This window comes from Sparus aurata, chromosome 6 (genome assembly GCF_900880675.1).
Source record: "Sparus aurata chromosome 6, fSpaAur1.1, whole genome shotgun sequence".
Lineage (NCBI taxonomy): Eukaryota > Metazoa > Chordata > Actinopteri > Spariformes > Sparidae > Sparus > Sparus aurata.
The window spans coordinates 36,767,924-36,789,426 of NC_044192.1; the positions used below are offsets into that span (position 1 = coordinate 36,767,924).

The 21,503-nt window shown below is 40.7% G+C and overlaps 1 protein-coding gene across 1 annotated transcript in view; it reads right to left on the reverse strand.

Moving 5' to 3' along the window:
* The window catches only part of mtmr14 (myotubularin related protein 14), a 44,084-nt gene that overhangs the window by 16,823 nt on the left and 5,758 nt on the right, over positions 1 to 21,503 (reverse strand). Inside the window, exons 3-13 of the mRNA XM_030420452.1 lie at positions 19,233 to 19,341; positions 17,965 to 18,040; positions 9,836 to 9,896; positions 9,490 to 9,612; positions 8,781 to 8,854; positions 4,888 to 4,958; positions 4,720 to 4,794; positions 4,206 to 4,272; positions 2,787 to 2,872; positions 2,488 to 2,564; positions 287 to 323 (exon numbers count right to left, since the gene is read on the reverse strand). Coding sequence (XP_030276312.1) covers positions 287 to 323; positions 2,488 to 2,564; positions 2,787 to 2,872; positions 4,206 to 4,272; positions 4,720 to 4,794; positions 4,888 to 4,958; positions 8,781 to 8,854; positions 9,490 to 9,612; positions 9,836 to 9,896; positions 17,965 to 18,040; positions 19,233 to 19,341 — 856 coding nt within the window. The remainder of the gene's footprint in view (positions 1 to 286; positions 324 to 2,487; positions 2,565 to 2,786; positions 2,873 to 4,205; positions 4,273 to 4,719; positions 4,795 to 4,887; positions 4,959 to 8,780; positions 8,855 to 9,489; positions 9,613 to 9,835; positions 9,897 to 17,964; positions 18,041 to 19,232; positions 19,342 to 21,503) is intronic.

The window sequence follows — 21,503 nt, forward strand, 5'->3', positions numbered from 1 at the left end:
CTGCAACTTCCTGTACAGCTGGAGCACAATTCAATATGTTCCAATGTTTTCAAATGGTCATCAATAATCATCATCACCTCTGCTGACACATTACTCAATTTAAACACTAACTAACTAACTTACGTTGTCTGGAATACTTCTCAATGTGCCACAAGGAATATTATTTATCAATCAGGATGAGGATGAGTATCGCATTCCTGTCTGTCCTTTTTCAGCAAATTAAAGTTAAATCATTGCAATAATAGTAATGCATCTTTTTTCTAAAACTTCAGTGAGATGAACTTACCTCCTCTCCTTTAGAGAGTCGATCTGGCAGCATATGACTGCAAATAGAGACAAAAAAATGTAATACTTTATTTGCCAGTTGTTACTAATTAATGTCAAAAACTGCTTAAGAAAATCTCATTGATTCCATGCAGAGAATCTTGGACATGAAAAAAAACCTAAACCCACATTAGCTGAGGTGATATTCCAGTGTAAATTTTAGTCCATGGTCTTAATCACCGTGAAACTGTGTTAGACTCCCTCTCGAGAGATCAAGTTAGCAGACCGCTAATTTACGGATTTTTATCAACCTCAGAAAAGACTGCACGGCCACAATACACTGTAGTAAATGGATCCAAATATAAACCGCCACCAAATGATACAAATAATGCTCAGAACAGCACCAAACTTCAGCAACAGTACAAATAGGGTCTCAGCACATGGTCTGGGGCATCTAACCTCCGCTAGCTTAGCTGGATTTCTCTTGTGAAGCTAAAAACTGATTTCAGCTCTCCTCCATCAGCTTCCGGGTCATGGAAGTCCCGACGCGACGATTACCGAGTGCGGTTAGAAATGCTCAATTCCATTCTTTTCCCTGTCCGCTCTCGATAATAACTGTTATATATTGGCAGGTAAGACACATATGAACTTTGATTGCTTTTCCATGGAGTCATAATCATACATTTTCATCCATGAGCCGCGGAACTCTACTGCACTCAGTAATCGAGTCGTCGGGACTTCCCGTCAACAGGAAGCTGCTGCAGAAGAGTGGTAAATTTTGTCAGCTTTTCAGTACAAATCCAGCTAAGCTAGTGGAGTTTTAATGCCCCGGACTATGTGCTGAGACCCTATTTGTACTGTTGCTGAACTTTGGTGCTGTTCTGAGCGTTATTTGTAGCTTTTTGGTGGCGGTTTATATTTACTGCAGTGTATTGTTGTTGTGCAGTCATTTCTGATGTTTTAGCGGTCGTCTAACTTGATCTTTCGAGAGGGAGTCTAACACAGTTTCACAGTGTGTTAGACCATGGATTAAATTTACACCACAATATCCCTTTAACATTGTTATATGAGTATTAGATGTAATAAGTCAGTGAGATTCCAATTATGATTAAAGAACCGGTCACTGTATTCACTGCATCTTCTCACTACCAAAGAGTTGTTTCTATCAAGTAGTTGACAAGGAAATCTGTAGTACCATGGTAAGCAATGCTAAAACCTCTATACATAAAGTTTTTTCTGTGTGTGTGTGTGTGTGTCTGCGTGTGTGCGTGAGACAGTGGGTACATGACACTCAAGAAAACTGAATTACTGGGTTACTCCGACTATGATCGGATTTTTAAGATGCATGTATACACCTTAGTCCAACTAAAATCGGACCGGATCGGATTTGTCATAGTCGAAATAAAACACCTAGATTATTCAATGGTTGGTCGCATTATTCCTGCATGTATATGCTCCATCAGATCGGATCGGATTTCTGCATTCTGCGCAGGCTCAAGATTTATTTTTCCGGGACCGTGAGCCAGAAGTAGAAGGACAGCAGCGGCGTCTTTCCTCCGAAATCACCGCAAGCAAGAGAGCCCCTGTGCATCTAGTTTGTGTTATTATCATGTACATCATATACGAAATGTACAAAGACTTAGCTTCATCTCGCTCTTCGCACGCCATCTTTCTCGAATGCCGAGGCAGTTTGTAGTTGCGGGTGATGTAAAGAGGTCAGCCGGAGGTGGCTCTGTTACCATTAGTTGAAATGGGTTCAGCGCCACCTATCGTGCCGGGGTATGACATGCTCCGGCCAATAATTTGATTTTCTCACCGGCATGTATTCTCGGACAATTGCAGTTGTCTGATCGAGTAGCAAAGTCGAACTATGGCTGTAATCCAACTAAGCTGTGCATATAAACGCACTGAGTGAGTGAGAGAGAGAGAGAGTGAGAGTAATAGTGAGAGACAGGGAGAGAGAATATGGAGCGGGATGATAAAAGACTTGGTCAACAGGCATACTTCTGGCCTTGTGTTGTCCTGGCCTTTCTCTCCCACTGCTCTCCATGTTTCATTAACCAGCCACTTTTCTATTCCGTTGTAGACAAACACAGTGCTTCTCAGACCAGATGGCAATGAGAAGCTGCACATGCACCTTCAAAGTATCTATGTTGGCCAATGTGCTGGGGGTTATGGCTCATGGTGAAGGCATGAGATTATGATAGGGATGATTATTTTTACCCGAAAAGGAACCAGTCGTAAGCAATGGTCAGATACAGGATCTGGGATGGCTCCAAGCTGGCGTGCACCGCACCATCCTGTGAAAAATACATGACATGAGCGAATCAAATATTTCAAACATCCCTTGTTAAATGAATCACCACAGGCCAATCCCCAACAGGACGTCATCCAGCTTCAATCACTAATGAATGTTGGAGGGGCCAAATGAGCTGCAGGCTGGCTGGAAGTCATGTTGAAAGACACCAGGGGAGAATACAGGAGATAAAAGGCACAAAAGAGAAGAAAAAGTGAGAACTTACTGCCCACAGAGAGAGCCTGAGGAGGGACACAAACAGAGGTGTTCGGTCCCAGCCTGATATGCAGTGCACCAGGAGGCCACTCTCATCTGCAACAACACACATCATCACCGTCAGGACAAACAACTAGACTGGAACATGTCGATTTAAAATCTTAAGTGCATTAAGAGCAGACATTACAACAGCGAAGCAAGTATTTTGTGATGTACACCTGATGAATTCCTTTAGCAAGTAGTGCTCTACAACCAAAAATCAGATGATACAAGACTAAATGGAGACAGATCAGTGTTGTCGTGACAATTTAGTACGGTTGATGCATTTGGTGCATCTGGTGATGATACGTATGCATACCGAATTTCGTTCATGTATGTCCATGTAGGAGGTGGGGATTGGATTGTAAATATTCCAAGGGGGCCCTAAAGAGTCCCCCGGTAATGCCTTTCGTCAGCTATCGTCAGGAGGGCATTGTGAACGATTCTACCACGTTTCGGAGGAGTTCGAAAAAGTAGGTTTGAGATATTTCGCGAATTTGCGGAAAAAAAAAGGGGAGGTGGAAATGAGCGTGGCCTATCGCGAGATTCAGCACAATTCAGTGAATGAAAACAAAATGCACTTTCCTTGATTGTAGCGTCACCTAGTGGTGGAAACTGAGGACGACAATACATTCTGGAATTTTTCGGCAGGTGTGACGTATATTCCAAGTTTGGTGAGTTTTGGGGTATGTTCAGGTAATGAAAAATGCGATCATTTGGGCCTAAAATCGTCACTACAAAAACAATAGGGACCTCGCAGGTCGAGACCTGCTCTAATAGAAACTCTCAAAACACAAAGCCAGCTTTTGCATTTCCTCCATACAAATGTTCATTTTAACAGAGTACTGACACTTTATGACACAATTCTGTGTAGAAGGGCAACTCGCACTTTGTGTAAAAAAAATTGCAATTAAATTCTTGTGTATTTTTGTGGCACATATGAGCAATGTATTTGCTGCTGTCATATCTGGTGTAGCCAGTCTCTCTTTGATTAGAGTGGACGTGTAGTACGTAATGCTGTAAGACAGGAATGTTTAATTTCAGTTGTTAGAAAAATTAAATGTATAGGTCAAAATGCTTTTTCAGTTTTCCACCTTTACTTTCTCCCTTTGTAAAAGTTGATTGTGTTAAGTTACTCTCCTGTTTAAATTAAGATACTGGACTGCAAAGTCTTCACTGACTGTCATATAATGTTTGAGCAGCTGGAAGGAAGTATTTTATAGCTTCACTTTGATATCTGCTGACAAATATTTGGCTCTGTATCAATACAAGAAAGGAATAAGCAAATCAGCCATCAGTCGGTCAACCATCAGTCACAGTCCAAAACTACTATGAACCATCAACACAACTATCTGATCATTCTCCCGTCAACAGCACCCCCACCACCTACCATCACTGTTGATGATGTGGAGCAGCAGCTTCAGGTAGTTCTGGGTCTGCTCCACCAGGTCCCAAGACTAAACAACACACATGTACATAAGAGTAAATACACTGTTGATTCGACAGAGAAATGTAACTAGGTTAAAGTTGAAAAAAACATCTGCAGAATCATACAGCATCTTTTATATCAGCTTGTTCCAGTTCTTAGTTTAATTCAACTAAATATTTTAAACCAACCCTGTTGTTTAAGGCTGCACATTTATTTAAATGCAGCCTTCCATATATGCAAATTTTTGGCTTCTAAAACAAAGGTCTGTGGGTTTAAAATATGTGTGGCTGCTCATTGTGAGTCAATGAGGTTTAAACCACACTGTTAATATTACTGTATGTGTGCAGTGCCAGTGGTTATGAATCATGACCAAAGCACTTTGCAGGTTAAACAACAGATGGCAGTGACATGCCACAAAGAAGTACTGAGAGGAACTGAGTCACAGCTCAAGGTGAGGGGAGAGGCGAGAGGTCACCTGATATTGTGTCCAGTCGATGTTCAAGTTCTGAGTAAAGCACACAGGGATTGTCAAAGGAGCGTCCACATAGTCCTGTCATTGGAGACACAGTGACATCCGATCAGTACAACAGAGCCAAACAACTGTTTAATCCCAGACTGGGCAGCCTCACTGCAGGCTCTATACCTGATTCCAGTTGAACACCAGACCCTCTGCCGTGTAGTCTCTGTCTTTGTAGTCCTTAAAAAACTCACATCCTGAAAAAAGACAAGAAAAATATATTTACAGAAATGAAGGATTTTTCTTTAGACAAACTACATGGAAAATCTGTTTTCATAAATGTAAAATCAAAAAACCATACTTCAATATCCAATGATAATGATGATATGTAAGGGATAATGTATAGAACAGACCCGGACCAGGACGACGCTTTGTGTCGGATCGGTCGTCCTGTCGGGACCTATTTTCCAAAGAATGACCGACGTTCTATACATTTTTGCGCTTATTACACGGTTACTTGCTAACACGAAACTTGACACAGTGTATCTTTTTACAATTTATTTGTTACTGTTCATAGTGGTTTTTTGTGAGAAATATAGTTTGCCAAACCGACGCCGTTTCGCTTCTCCCTCTTCGCTGCTTTCCTGCTGCTTTTCTTGACCGGTGATGATAACTTAGCCTTTTAGAGCAAGGAATGCTACGAAATACGTGAATCAGAGGCAAAAAGGCCACTTTCCTTGATGATGGTCAAATATGTTTAGCAGCGGTCAATTATACAAAAATAATTGACCGCCGAACGTTGGGAAGGCCCATTCAAATACACCCATACACTGGGTGTAAGGTGATCGGCAGACAGTCTTCGGGCAGCCTGGAGAGGGCAAACGAGCTGAACAGATTCTTCAATAGGTTCAGCTCACAGCCTTCTGTCGTCTCCATGACACCTCCAGACCCCAACACACCCTCACTGCCCCAAATGCTTCCTCCCCTCCTCCCTCACTCCCCTGCTGTGAGCTCTCCTGTGCAGCACCTCTCCTCCTCCTCCTCCTCTTCCTCCTCCACCTCTTCCTCCTCCACCTCTTCCTCCTCCTCCTCCTCCTCCTCTACCTCCTTCTCCTCCACCTTCACCTCCTCCTCCACCTCCTCGTCCTCCACTGAAGACATCAGCAGCCTCCCCCGCATGACTGGGACTGCAGGCCAGGTTAGGAGACAGCTGGAGAGACTCCACCAGCAGAAGGCTGCAGGCCCTGACGGTATCAGCCCCAGGATCCTGAAGACATGTGCCAGCCAGCTGTCTCCTGTCCTACAACACCTCTACAACCTGAGCCTGGGTCAGGAGAGAATACCGGTGCTTTGTTAGACTTCCTGCCTGGTTCCTGTTCCAAAGAAGTCGACACCATCAGACCTCAATGACTATCGACCAGTGGCCCTCACATCTTACGTCATGAAGGTGCTGGAGAGACTGGTTTTGGCCAACCTGAGGCCGCAGGTGAGAGCCCTGTTGAGACCCTCTGCAATTTGCTTACCAGCCCCACTTGGGAGTTGATGACGCTGTCATCTACCTACTGCAACGAGCCCATTCGCACCTGGATGGTGGAGGAGGCACTGTGAGAATCACATTCTTTGATTTCTCTAGTGCTTTTAACACCATTCAGCCACTGCTACTGGGGGAGAAGCTGCGGGTGATGGGTGTAGACGACACAATGATCTCCTGGATTACTGACTACCTGACAGGCAGGCCACAGTTTGTCCGTATGGGCAGTGTTCTGTCTGATGCGGTGGTTAGTGATACAGGAGCTCCACAGGGGACTGTACTGTCTCCTTTCCTGTTCACCTTATACACTACTGACTTTCAGTACAACACCGGGTCTTGTCACCTGCAAAAGTTTTCTGACGACTCGGCTGTTGTTGGGTGTATAAGTGAGGGACAGGAGGAGGAGTACAGGGCACTGGTAGACAACTTTGTGGAGTGGACTGGACAGAATCACACATGCGGCTGAACATCAGCAAGACCAGAGAGATGGTGATAGATTTCAGGAAGAAGAGGAAGACGGCTTTCCAACCTCTGTGCATTCTGGGAAAGGATGTGGAGGCGGTGGAGGATTACAAGTACCTGGGTGTTACCATCAACCACAGACTGGACTGGAGATCTAACACTGAAGCTGTTTACAAGAAGGGGATGAGCAGACTTTACTTCCTGAGGAAGCTGAGATCCTTCAACGTGTGCAGCAAGATGTTGGAGATCTTTTATCAGTCTGTGGTGGCCAGTGTACTTTTCTTTGCTGTGGTTTGTTGGGGAAGCAGCATTGGAGCCAGCGACACCAACAGACTCAACAAACTGATCAGGAAGGCTGGCTCTGTGATTGGCTGCAAACAGGACACTCTGGAGGCTGTGGTGGAGAGGAGGACACTGAAAAAACTGTTATCCATCATGGATAATCCTCTCCACCCTCTCCAACTCACACTGGTCAGACAGCGGAGCACCTTCTCCGGAAGGCTGCTTCAGCTTCGCTGTCGAAGCAACAGATACAGGAAATCTTTCCTGCCACAATCCATCACTTTATATAATAACTCTCTCACCTCTGCCTGACAGAGAACTCTGGTCTCTCTACTGTTTTGTTGTATATATTATTATTGTTATAGTATATTTTGCATATTTAGTTTTGTTGTATATATTATTATTGTTTATTGTTTATAGCACACTGTGCACTGTATGTATACACTATGTATATATTGGATTCTATTTATGTGTTTTAAGTGTTTTATTTGCTGACCCACTACTGCTGTAACAAAAATAATTTCCCAGTCTGGGATCATTAAAGTAATTCTATTCTATTCTATTCAAGTGAATGGAACATTCTACAGCATTAAGATGAGTCGTGTAATGAGATAGTGATAGACAATAGTTAGACTTGTTCAAGAACTCTGGGAACATCTCTTTTACATGGTGGGGAATATTAACACATTCTCTCATGATAAACTATTTTATTGTTGAATCAGGTTTTATGACATTTGAAAGTGTGATGTCTGATTTGACCGATTTATCTAAATTGAACATGATGTCAATAATTTTAACATCTCTATTATCCTTATTATCATTTTACATAATCATGATTCCATAATTATAAAACCTTCTAAAAAAACTTTCTACTTTTGTTTTGTGCTGTCCATTTTTTGTAAAGAACTTTTCTCCCTCTTTTAACACAGGTCTGTTCCTAGAAGTAGGTCTTATTAATTCTTTATTTTTTTTTATTTTTTTACAGTGACACTTCCAGATGTGAAAGTGTATGAAATAGCATTAGCCATTTTTTTCAGAAATTTAACAAGAAAAGGGAACAACTTTTATAAGGATGTTTGTTATGTATGTGATAAATGTTGTGTGTCTACGAACAATTTTGAACTGGATATGTACTGAGGATGATTTTACAGACTTAAAAAAGAGCTGTGTAAGCTGTAGTGACTCAGTTTTCTGCTGCTGCCTGCTGACAGAATAAGATTGAGAATGTTCGACAGTGGTCTCCAGTTTCTGATGAAGGTACCTTATAAAGATGGCGATCTCAGCATCATTCAGATATTACATATTAGACATTTCTAACAGCAATAGTCAGAATATATCATGGAGAAACAGAAAAAAAAAACTGAACCACCGCATTCAAGTGATGAATTAATTAATCAAACAATAACAATAAGGATAATTATTGGTCTTCTTCCTGTAGACATTTTGATCTTCCTCACATTCAGTAAATCTCGGACAGGGGCACTCTTCATGAAGTAAAGGTTCTTGTTTTGTAAGTTTTTGACAATTGTGGAAGCTGCTGAGGACTACACAGGCTCTTCCTGGTGTCCTAAACATTGTTGTCACAAGTAAGTAAGTAAGTAAGTTACAAAGACAGTAAAAAGGTAAAAGCAGAAATCTGTTCATTTCTTAAGATAACTTACATTCAAACCCATGGATATTGTGGGTAGACAGCACCCCAATAAGGGGACCCCTCTACATCCAATATTTCGCGGGATTCATGTATAAACAAACAATGTCCGTCCAGGCAGTTTAAAGTGCAGTGACGTTAACATGAGGAGCTTACCTGGGTAAGGCACAGAGAGCAAAGTGAAGTCTGCATAGCGTTGGGCCTTGTCCGCCTTCTCAGAGGAAGTTACACTGCAGAGAGCCAGATGAGAATCACTGAACATTTATGGGCGAAAATGGTATTTAGTGCACAATACAGTGCTTCTTTACTGACCAAAGGGGCAATAGCAGTAGCAGTATTTATTCTGGCACATATGCAAAGGAGAGAGCTGGCAGTGGGCACAATTTCTCAAACCCAACCTTTAATTGTTAGTGTTCTTGTAATTCATAAGTATTGCTCTGTATTTAAATTATTCTTTAAAAAATGTTATGTATGTATGTATGTTATCATCTTTAAAATGCTGTAAATTAATTGCTATACTGCTTGTTTGCCATTATTCCATTCCTAGCATTTTTCTTTATGGTTAGGGGTTAGTCCTTTTATGCAAGCTGCTCTTTTGATTATTTACTATGCATTTTCAGTCAACCATCTCTAGTGAAATATATACTTCAAAACAGTACCAACACCATCTGTTCCACGTAACCTCACAGCCAATATCAATAACTGCAGTGGATTAGAGCTGAAGCTTCTTCTTCTCAGACATATCACAAGCATACTCGTTCTCCTAACTTAATTCATGGCAATAGCTGAAGCCAAACACAAGAGTCAATAGTCAGATGCCTTCCTACAAAGTCCAGTGGAAGAACTAGTCTGTGCTGTTCCTTACTTTAGGCCAAACTTAACCTTCTTGTTCTCCACCATCAGGTCACAGATGTAGCGAACCGAGAGGTAACGCAGCAGCTTAATGTCGTGACCTCGAACCTTGTCAAAGAGCTGGGAGTCTCCATTCCTGAGGAGTGTGGAGGGAGTAAAGGAGGAGAGAAGACAAAGCAGGAAAATGAAATTGACAGAAAAATGGGACACGTTTAAAAGCCATATCTCAGTCAGTAATGTATTCCTTTTTTGCAATGAGGTCAGTCATTGTTGTGTTTATTGTGGTCACGTGTGATTAGTGTCACACACCAGTGTTTGATGTTCCTTGTACCCTAATCTAGTTAAAGTGAACTGATTACCTGACTGCGCTGTCATCCTCTAGAACCTCCTCGGACTCTGTCCACGTATCATCAGCGCCCCCTGAAAAAACACAAAAGTTCTTCACTCAAAGTGAGGCGAATGATTAGGACACAAACTTAACAACATTTGTTATTTCAAATACTAGCCCATTGCGTTGGTTTCAGGGTTGAACACAAGTTAAGAGCAACTGAAAAACTTTTAATTGAACATTTAAAACAGTCATACATTTTGTTAAAGTTTTATCAAAGTTGTCTACTGGAATGTCATAAGTATCATTTTAGGGACACATACAAGCTTAAATAAGACATTTATTTTTCTAATGCTCATTTATGCAGAGCAGACATCGATCAGGCATAACATTATGACCACTGAAGGGTGAAGTGAATAACACTGATTATCTCTTCATCATGGCACCTGTTGGGGGGATATATTAGGCAGCAACTGAACGTTTGTCCTCTAAGATTATGTGTTAGAAACAGGAAAAAAGGGCAAGTGTAAGGATTTGAGTGCACTTGACTAGGACCAAATTGTGATGGCTAGACAACTGCAGCTCTTGTGGGGTGATCCCAGTCTGCAGTGGTTTGTATCTATCAAAAGTGGTTAAAGGAAGGAACAGTGGTGAACTGGTGACAGGGTCATGGGTGGCCAAGGCTCACTGATGCATGTGGGGAGTGAAGGCTGGTCTGTGTGTTCCGATTCAACAGACAAGCTTCTGATGCTCGAATTGCTGAAGAAGTTAAAGTTGTAGTCTAACTATTTTTTGTTATATTTGCAAAAACTGTCATTATGATCAGACAGAATTACTGTGGCCAGCCTAAGGCACACCTGTGCAATAATCATGCTCTCTAACCAGCACTTTGATATGCCACACCTGTGAGGTTGGATGGATTACCTTGGCAAAGGAGAAGTGCTCACTAACACAGATTTAGACAGATTTTTGAACAATATTTGAGAGAAATGGTTCTTTTGTGTGTATATAGAAAACGTTTTAGATGGAGATTCACGTGACCTGCAGATGGGATGGCTGCGTAGCGCGGTTGCCCTTGCCCTTTCCCCCAACTTTTACATATTATCCATCCAGCTCGCATTGTTTAACTTGACGGCCCTTTGCCCCGAGTCTCAGTGAATCCCATATATACCATGGCTGAAGGCAGTGGTGGTCCTTCCTACAGGCGACATAGGCGCTTGCCTGGGGCGCTACCTAGGGAGGGGTGCCAAATATGCGGCGACAAAAAAATCAGAACTAAACTTATATTCATCAATTTTTCAACAGTTTTTGCCATCCCTCCATCTACGTCAATACTTTGATATATAAAATATATTAAACGTAAGTAAAAGAAATGACGATTCTGACGTATAGCCCCTGCAGCTGTTACATGTCACTGTCACTACATGCCAGCGCACACACTGATAAGCATTCGGCCGGTGGGCTGTGTGTCGACGGGTCACAGCAACAGTCCGGAAAGTGAAACGGCAAAAGCCATCCGGGGCACACTTTCTAAAGTGCAGAGAAGAAGAGCAGGAGAAACGTGCAAATGTCGTTTCGATTATATTTTTGAAATTCCCCGAGCATTCATGATATAATCATGCTCGCTAGCAGTAGCATTATGTCATCTTACTAGTGTGCTAACAGTTAAGTAGATGAGTGTGTGTCACGTCCTGCTTCATTCAACCAGGTTTGGTGTCATTAACATGCAGTCGGCCGCAAAATTGTCATAATAAGACTGTCATTAGACATGTTCAGACTGCTGGCCTGGGCTGGCCCTGACTGGCTGGCTGTTTTTCGAAAAAAAAAAAAAAAACCAACTATACAAGTTGATGCTAGCTGCAGTATACAGCTCTTGGCATCTCATGAAATTAAGCTATGAAATTAAAAATTGAGTGGATGTGAAAAGTCTATTATTACTGTCCATATAGCAAAGTTAGATTAGATTCAGTTTTGGATTAGTTTTAACTTTAAATACAGTTTTACATCTAACCAGAGTGCAAACTAGTAAATTGCTGAGTGAGTCAGTGCCTCATGTGCAGATGAGGATATCATCATGTGGACTTTATAAACAGAGGTGCAAAAGATGAGCATAAGTTATATACTGAGGAACAGAGATAAGTATAAGTTGAATACTGATGAAATATTGTATCAAAAAAGTTGAGCATAATAATAATAATAAGTTACAGGTAGAGTTATGTTTATACAGAGAGGTATGCACATCGAGCTGTGAGCATATGGGACTAAGTGAAGTTATATAAAATGAATGTCAAAATTAAAATGCTTAGCAACTTAATAGTAATATAATTTGAAAACTGGAAATGATTTACTCCATGTTGATAATACACGGGTTTGTTATATCATTTTTTTTTTTTTTTTACACGGCTCTTCTTAATGCTGTAGAATGCTCCATTCACTTGCTCCACAAGTAGTCCGGTCACTTATCACCCAAGCGTCTTCGGTCGCTAGGCAACGTCAGCTGATCTGCAGTCTACTTCATATTGGAAAAAACACATCCTAGGCCACTAGTATCACATTTTTTCACATTAACTTTAATATTTTTGGAAAATACAGAGATTTCAACTCTTGGCAAAAGGCTGAGTTGTCGTCACCGGTCAAGAAAAGAAAAAGAGAGGAAAGCAGCAAAGAGGGAGAAGCGAAACGGCGTTGGTTTGGCGAACTATTTCTCTGCTGAAAAACACTATGAACGGTGACAAATAAATTGTAAAAAGACATACTGAGTCAAGTTTTTTTTCGTGTTGGAAAGTAACCGTGTAATAAGTGGGATAATGTATAGAACGGCTGTCATTATCGGGAAAATAAGTCCCGAAAGGACGAACCGGACTCCGACGCGAAGCAGTGAGTGGGGTCAAACACCCATTTACTTACTTACTGTATATAATATTTGCAACATTGTCATTTTGTCACACATACACATACTGTCAGGTTTTGGGGGTGGTGAAGTGGGTGGACCCAAATGCAGAGACCACAGGCTGAGACAGTTCAAACAAAGCATCTTTTATATAAACAAAAAAGAGAACAGGAAAAATTCGGGGGGGGGGCAGGTGTGAGGGGGAGTGAGGAGAACACAGATTAGTCGATTGGACAGTGCGAGGCAGGGATCAACAAACGATTTAATAAGACACAGGTGTGGCACAAAAGGACAGGTGTGAGCAAAGACAAAGACAGGAAGTAAACATGAAACAGAACACAAGAGAACAACTACTACAAAGTAAAACAGGAACTAAATAACACAACCATGACACATACCTCTGATAACAGATAACACCGCCATTGAACTGAACTGTAAACTGGTAAAATGTGACCTAACAAAATAAAATACAACTTCACATATAACTAGAGCAAGAACTGCCACCTCAATATTTACATTCCTCACAAGATAACACATAATAACCACATGTTTGTGCTCCTTGCACACAGGCCTGGTACACTGGGAACACCAGCTGCTGACCTTTCTGTCCTTGGAGACAGGGCAGATCGAGCACCTCTCCCTCTGCGTTTCACCCTCTTGCCTGATGGCCTCTTGTGACTGGATGGTGGCTGGGCTTTGTTTTTGTACCCCACATCTTCCCATTGCCTCAACGATATGCTTCTGGAGTTTGGGTGTGCCCTCCATGCGCCTCTTCATATGTGGCATAACAAGCTCTTTGCCCAGCTCCTTGATCAATAGCCGGCGTGCATTGTTCACACCACCCATGTAATCAGGGTGTTGTGCCGTGAAGTTGGTGTATGCATTGAGGGTGGCAACATCCAGCATATTGTACCAGAGAAAATTTACTCAACATCGAATTCTCTAAATTCTAACAACATCTGTTGCATTGCATTGCATTGCATTCTATTCCATTCTACTATTTTGCTTATAGAAAAAAAACATTATGAAAGATTGGGAAAAATGATGTATTGTGCTAAAATGTATACATTAATTTCTCTATTGTTCTGTATATTCATCTGTCTGTCTTATTCCACTACACAATTGTTGGACGACACTCTCCCCAAGGTTCCTCTGAACCTCCTGTCCTGGCTGTCTCCCTGTATAGACAGTTCCATCTATTGCATATGGTACCCTTGCATCGCACATCCAGAAGATTTTTATCCTGTACCTTGCAGGCTTGCTGGGCATGTATTGCCTGAACTTACACCTGCCTCCAAATGGCACAAGCTGTTCATCTATGATGACACAGTCACTGAGGATGAACCGTCTTCTGCAGTTGTCCAGGAAACAGTGCCACACGTACCTAAATGCCGCCATGTGGTCTGTTTCCTGTCGCAGTGCCCTGGTCCTCTTGTCGTCAAACCGTATGACACAGTGGATATCTTCATATCTCCTAATGCTCATGGTGGCTTTGTAAATGGGATTTTGGAGCGGATCCATAAACAGCTCCCACAAGGCCACATCCCAGCTCTTCTCCCCTCCTGCAAGGAGGGTAAAACCAATAAAGGCCATGAATTCCTCTTTATTGATGCTTCTCCACTCTTGCCGTTTTGCTGTGGCTATTCTTCGTCCCTCCAGATTGGTGCATTTGAAAACCTCCTCAATGATGTTGTCAGTAATGAACATATCCCAGGCATCTTTAGGTGAGACAGCTGTTGATCCAGGTGTAGGTCCTGGGCAGCTCCTCAGGATATTATGGCTTCTTGTTCTGCCATGAGTGGGGGGATTCTCATTCCAGTAAGACCTGTTTTTACTCAGTCTACTGGACTGAGTCTGAGTTTCCTCCTCTGAGGACTCATCAGACGAGTCGTCTTTATAATCAGAGGAGTCTTCATGTAGGAGAGCTGGATCCCCAGACACACCCAAAACTCCAGCTTGACCCTGTGGCAAATATTCTGGGTCATCATCATCAGAATTTTCCGACTCAGAGTCAGAACAAACTGCATCTTCATCTTCCTCATTTGATTCTTCCTGCAGCATTGCTACAACCGTCTCAGCAGTAAATCTGTGAACAGCCATACTCTGGATATAGAAAATCAAATGCACAAATAATATTTTCAGATGCACATCAATATACCTACTCATGCATACAGTTTTATTTTGGTGACTTTGCTAAGTAGCTTAACTAATTATTTAGCTAACTTCTTTGCTAAGTAGCCTAGTAATCTACTAAGCTAAGTAGTTAGCTAAGCAAAATCTTTGCTGAGTAGCCTAGCAATCTCCACTGCTAAGTAGTTAGCTGGACAAAAAGAAAAGTAGTTAGCTGGACTAACTAAAATAGAATATGTAAGGTAACCAAAACCTATCAAATATTATGTTCAGTGATCTTTCACAGTTGTCATCAAATATTTTCAAAGGTAATGTTAGAACAATTGAAAAATACTGACCATACTTACACAACAAATGTCACAAACACAGTTGACACCAAATGATACAGCAAATTTACGTGGGTCGTGTCTGACCAATGTGTGTGAAGTCGATGTAGAAATACAAAAGCTGTGCTTGTTCATAAAGTAAGAAAGAAAAAGAAAAATGATGATTTGTGCAAAACAAAAACAAGATATTTACTGCATATTTGGAATAATAAATGATAATAATAACTATGACATTTTTTTTTTTCAATGACATATCATAGAAACACTCAGCAATAGATGAAATAGCATAGAAAATGAATGTGGGTCATTTTTTACCCATGTTTTGCATTAGAGGGGTATTGATACAAAAGGGGTTTTTATTCAAAAAGTAAGAAAGGATAAAATAAAAAAAGGATGTATGATGTTTAAAAACAAGCTAATTGAGGAATACCTTGAATACTGAATGATGAAAGTAATTCATTGCAAAGATATAGAAAATAAAAACTCAGCCGTGACCCACGTTGTGCATCAAAGGGTTAAAGTAACTACAACTATATAAGTTACCTGCCCAAGTGAGGGATGCTGTTTTTTGTTTGTTCATTATAACACTTGCCTTATGTCATTATAACCTTAAGAGGCTCTGATATAGATGAGTAATTATAGTTATGCAGACCTGCAAACCTTGAAGAAAGAAAAAGAAGAGTACAACCCCCCCCCGCCATGCTGCCACGCTCCACAGTGACACACCAGAAGAGGTGGACATGTGTTTCGGTTATAAAGAAAAGAGTTTACATTTAACTGTTTTAACTGTATAACTGTTGCTCCACACACACACGCACACACACACACACACACACACACACACACACACACACACACACACACTTCATTCAAAGGCAAACTAGATGCATGTAATTTATATTCAAATTATTAATGTGTAGAGGAAGGGAGTGGATAAATGGGTGTGTATGTAGTGAAACTACACAAATGTTATCTTATATCCTGTCCAATATTTTGTGCCCATATATTTTGGTTAGTCTAACTAATAGGAAGAAGAGGGAGTTAATAAATAGGCCTATGTACACACATAGCCTTCTTCTGATTGCTGAAAGGAAATTAAGTAGCCCAAATAATAATTTTCTCTCACAGCAACAACTTTAAATAGGCCTAAAGCAACAACTACAAAAGCACAAGATTTAAGCCTGGCAGAGACACAATTATAGGCTAATAAATAATATGGGTCAGATAATTTCAGATAGGCTTTTAAAAGGGTGTTTCAGTTGCCATTACATTGGCCTAGACCAGGAGTCACCAACCTTTTTGAAGCTGAGAGCTACTTCATGGGTACTGAGTCATACGAAGGGCCACCAGTTTGATACACTCTTCTGAAATAACAAATGTGTTCAGTTTGCCTTTAGTTATATATGATTATTAATGATTAATGATACTCATCTATGTGAAGACACTGATCACGTTAATGATTTCTAACAATAATTATCAACAATGACTTAACAAGGTGGGAAACAGATAATATCAGTATTCAATTATCATTTTTAGAACAGGCCTGAGGGCTACTCAAGTGGTCCTTGGGGGCTACCTGGTGCCCGCGGGCACCGTGTTGGTGACCCTTGGCCTGGCCAATAGGCCTATGCTATGACACAAAGGGACCTAACCTCCTTTTACAATCAAAGAAACCTCCAAAAGCCACAAGTACTTAAGCTTCTTCTGGACGTGTTCTCAAGAATGAATTTTCTGTTACCTTCAGGGCGTTGTTATGTTAAACCTGCTCGTCAACTTAATATCTACTCAAAATGTTTTAATCCCTCTATGATTGGTCATTGAAACTGTCTGTAGAGGTTTCTGATTGATTTTACTGTATTTCATCTTTATTTGATTAATTGATGATCATCTTCTATATATTAGAGATTCCTTTATTTTATTCTATTTTATTGTATTCTTAATTTATTTTTTTTGTGTCTACATGTTATTGTATGTTTTAGTGTGTGTGCAAGGCAAGCCGGTGGGATTAATAAAGTTGTCTGAATCTGAATAGTTGATTAAACAGTTTGATTTAATTAAAATGACTTTATATGCGTTTACTCCTCACTACAGCTGCTACACTGTCCCTTTGAGCTGACTGTATCAAGAGATCCTCCCACAACCTGGTCACTGGTTAACTCACTAATGTTTTCAAATTTTATTTGGGGACAGGGACATGGCTGATTAGATAGCTTGACTTGTTGTTTAACTTGCTGTGAAATTATATTGACCATTTGTCAACTGTATGCAATGTTATTGACTCTGAATCTTGCTAGTATAACATTAGCTGTCTGGCTAACAGCTGAACCAAAGGATTCAATGAACTGAGAGGACATGTTTATCTACCTTTGCTAAATTGTATCTAAGGTCCATCCTATTAACTGGAGTAATGAAAAATGTTTCCATAACATAAGTACCTGGGATTGTAATGGCTCTTTCAGCTACTGGTCAAACTCTCAGGTGTCAGAGTTGCTGCTTGCGAAAAACATTATACTTTGAATGCAAAACACATGAAATGACCACGGTATAAGTGGGCCTCCAAATTGTCCATTAATTCCTGATAATGGGACACCTCCTCAGGCATCATTCCTTACAAATCACAGTATGTGCTGGAAAGTCCAGATAGGAAAACTTTTGCAGCTGTCTGACAACTGCCTCAACTACTCATTACAGGGAAGAGAGTATATAGGGAACTGAAATCTCATATGGAAAATAAGACTATCACAACTTCCCCTGTTTAGGCTAAATTTAGGTTTTGAGTATGTGTGCGTATGCATGTGTCTGTTAGTGTTGTACCTGAGAATATGTAGTTGTAGCCCGTGCGTCCATATAGCTCCCCCCATCCTGCCAGAGTGGATGACCGACATATATGCTGTAATGAGGAACAAACCATATAGGATCAGCACTTTTTATTGCACATTCCAGCATTTGCCATGGATTATTAGCAGAATAATTTGTACAATTTACAATGCAGGGAAAAAAAAATGAACAATGGTGAACAATGCAAGGAGTATTGAAGGTGAAACCAACATGTGGCAGAATTTGCAGCTATAAAACAAACCTAATTCAATTCAAGCTTTTGTCCCGGTGACAAAGGAAAAGGCTATTTGTATGACTGATAGACTCTTTTTGACTGGATAGAAAACATACCAGAATAGTGCATGAGTTTTAATACACAACAACTCTAAAATTGGAATTTTGTTTGTTTTGTTACATAACGGATCCCTCAACCTGTCTCTGCCTTAAATACACCTTCTTTTGCAATCCACGGAGTTGTTCAGTCTCATTCACCAAGTGTACTGATAGTCTGTCATTGTTAAGCCCAGACAAATGCAACCTAAACCACGTGAATTTAATGTTGTAACAGACTTCGTAGTTTTTTGTCTGCCTGGTCCCATTATTTGTTCTTAGTGAAGATAGTACAGGGGACATACAGTATCTGAGACCATAAACCATTTTTTTTTTCATCACATGGAAACAGATACACTGTTTTTGTGTCTGGTGGTCCATGAGAAAAGTTTGAACAATTGTGATTTTAACCTGTTGGGTCATGTTCTATGTAATTGTGTACTAACACTGTAAATGATTTTTGTAGTACATTAAATACAAACCTACCTATACATGTGGGAAAAATAATTATTCTACAGAGCCTGTCCTACAAATAAACTTTGTGGCAGTGCCGCTACCAATACTAGGGAGAAAAAAAAGTTCTGGTTTCAAGGTTTATAATTGTTACAAAAAGTTTGCATACCAGCACATATCACAAAACCTATAGGTCAATATCTTAGAAAGGCCATGACCAAACAATAGTAGCAGCCACTTTACGTCAGTCTGGCTCTAGTACCTTTACATAATTACTGTTGGAGAATGTTGGAGAAAACAAACAAAATGGAAACCAACATGACAGATCTCAATAAATATTGAGAAAGGAAGGAATTTACAGGAATTTACACCAGAAACAACAAAGACATGACTTTAACCAAATGTCTTGAATTCGATTGGTTGTGAACATAAAGTGGAATATAACCGATATGAAACTCTGAGTAGAGACTGAGCAGCAGCACCTTGCCATTGTAGAGGATGACTGGACAGACGAACCTCCCTCTGCAGCGAGCCAGCTTGCTCCGGTTCACCAGGTCCTGCAGCTTAGTGATCTGCACAGTGCTTTCAAACCTACACACAAACCACATCACGTTATCCATCAATCAGGCCACTAGGGGTGTGCCAAAATATCGATACTACGATATATCGCGATATTTCGTCTTGAGGTACATTATCGATACACTGGTGCCAAATATCAATATTTAAAAATGTAAAAAAAATTAAAATAAAATAAAATTGTGGTGTGAACCACCACAAAAAATTTGTGGTGGTGGTGGGCCAAAAAAAAAATGTTTTGTTTTTTTTTGGCCCACCACCACCACCCCTTTTCGGAGGACAGCTTTAAAAAAAATTGTTTAAGTAGCTCTGAAACCCACACATATAGATATTTAATGATAGGTGTTGTCAGTGTGTGTGTTAAGAAGAGTCACTGTGCAATATACTCTTTGTTTACTTGGCTGTCATTCATGTGAAATAGATTGACAATGTTTTGTAATTCCTGTGAAATGGATTCAGTGCAGTCAATAAATTCTGAATTTCTTCAGTGACACAGATATCGTGATGTATCGTGGATGAAATTCCTTGCAATATATCGATTATCGCAGAATTGCTGTATCGTGATATTATCGTTATCATGGGCAAAATATCGTGATAGTATCGTATCGCGAGGTACCTGGTGACACCCAGCCCTACAGTCCACTTCAGTCTAATTCCGCACATCATACAGAAAATGCCACTATAGAGCACTTGGAGTGACAACAGATAGCATTAACTACCAGTATATTTTAGAGTCAGCTGAAACAAGCTAACGCTGCTGACGCCTCCACATACTCAATTCTTATCGTCTGAGAAGTAAGTTACAGTTAAGTAGGACATTCAATGTGACTTAACTACCATTGATTATCTCATTACATTCACCACCAACACATCTTAACTGCCTGCCTGCTGCTATTCTGGCCATGAAAAGACACTTGAACGTTTATCTAAAGGGTTAAAGAAGCCACAGGGGAAATAAGAACATTTAATTTAATAAAGAGTGAACTGCCAAAACCCAACAAACTGACGTAGACTACGTCTACTTTAAGCTCTCTAAAATTCTAAATACTGGTTTTGTGTGAAATCCATTTCCTTCCACATTAGTGTTTCCAGGTAGTTTTGGTAAGGATTTTCATTGGCAGAAAAAACACTGAAACAACATAAAAATTGCTAAATCTCTTCTTCTTTTCTGTTGGCAAACAGCAATACATGCATCATCTGGTGGGGAGTGAGACAGAAAGCCCAGCTGATCATCATTTCAGAGTCAGAACATTGAAAGAAATCATCAAAGTGGTGAACCTGGACGTTTTAGGTACATAATAAAAGATACATAATTGAAAGGCTGCAGCGTGGTGGTCTGAACCCATATGAGCATCAAGCACATCTTTTCAATGAAAACCCTCTGGGATGGTCCTCTTTTAATGGGCTGCTTATGCTGATGGCATAAGCGACAAAACATCCCTACAAGATTCTATCAGTTATAAATATTTTTTTTAACAAACACATAAGTTTTTTATTCATTTTATTATAAGAGTTACATACATTTGACAATGCCTGGGAAAACTAGCCTATTGTCTGTGTTATTTCCATCATTATTGCTTACTAAAAAAAAAAAAGAGAGAGAGAGAGAGAGAAGCTCCTCAATCAGAACAAAAATATAAGCTAAACAACAAATTGTAAACTTACCATGGGGAGTGTGCAGTGGGGGTTCTAGACCAGTTTTAATAGGGGGGCCATGTTGGGGCTGGCTTTTTTGTTAGGGGGCACATACAACCCGGAAAAAAAGATAAATCCCTCATTCAGACAAAACAGTGTTTACAATTTCAGCAATTTTGATTGGGTAGTAAACTGCTGAGACACTTTATTTCTGCCTTTCCCTTCAAAACAAAATCATTGCAAGAAATCTGTCATTGTATTATTGATGCAGACTCCCTGTCGGGGGGGCCAAAGGGGGGTCCAGACTCGGAGTTACGGGGGCACTGGCCCCTGTTGGCCCCCCCCTAGAACCGCCCCTGGGAGTGTGGTACAACCAAGGGCTGTAGTTATGGTTATTAAGCCATTCGGGAGCCCAGCCAGATGTTCTGTGTTTAGCTGTTTTTTTTTTTTTTGCTGGGTCAACGTTACCAGTCGGTCCGGGCGGGGGTCGGCAGTCGGACCGGCGTCACCCGTCGGACAAGGGTTGGCAGTCGTCCCGGGCC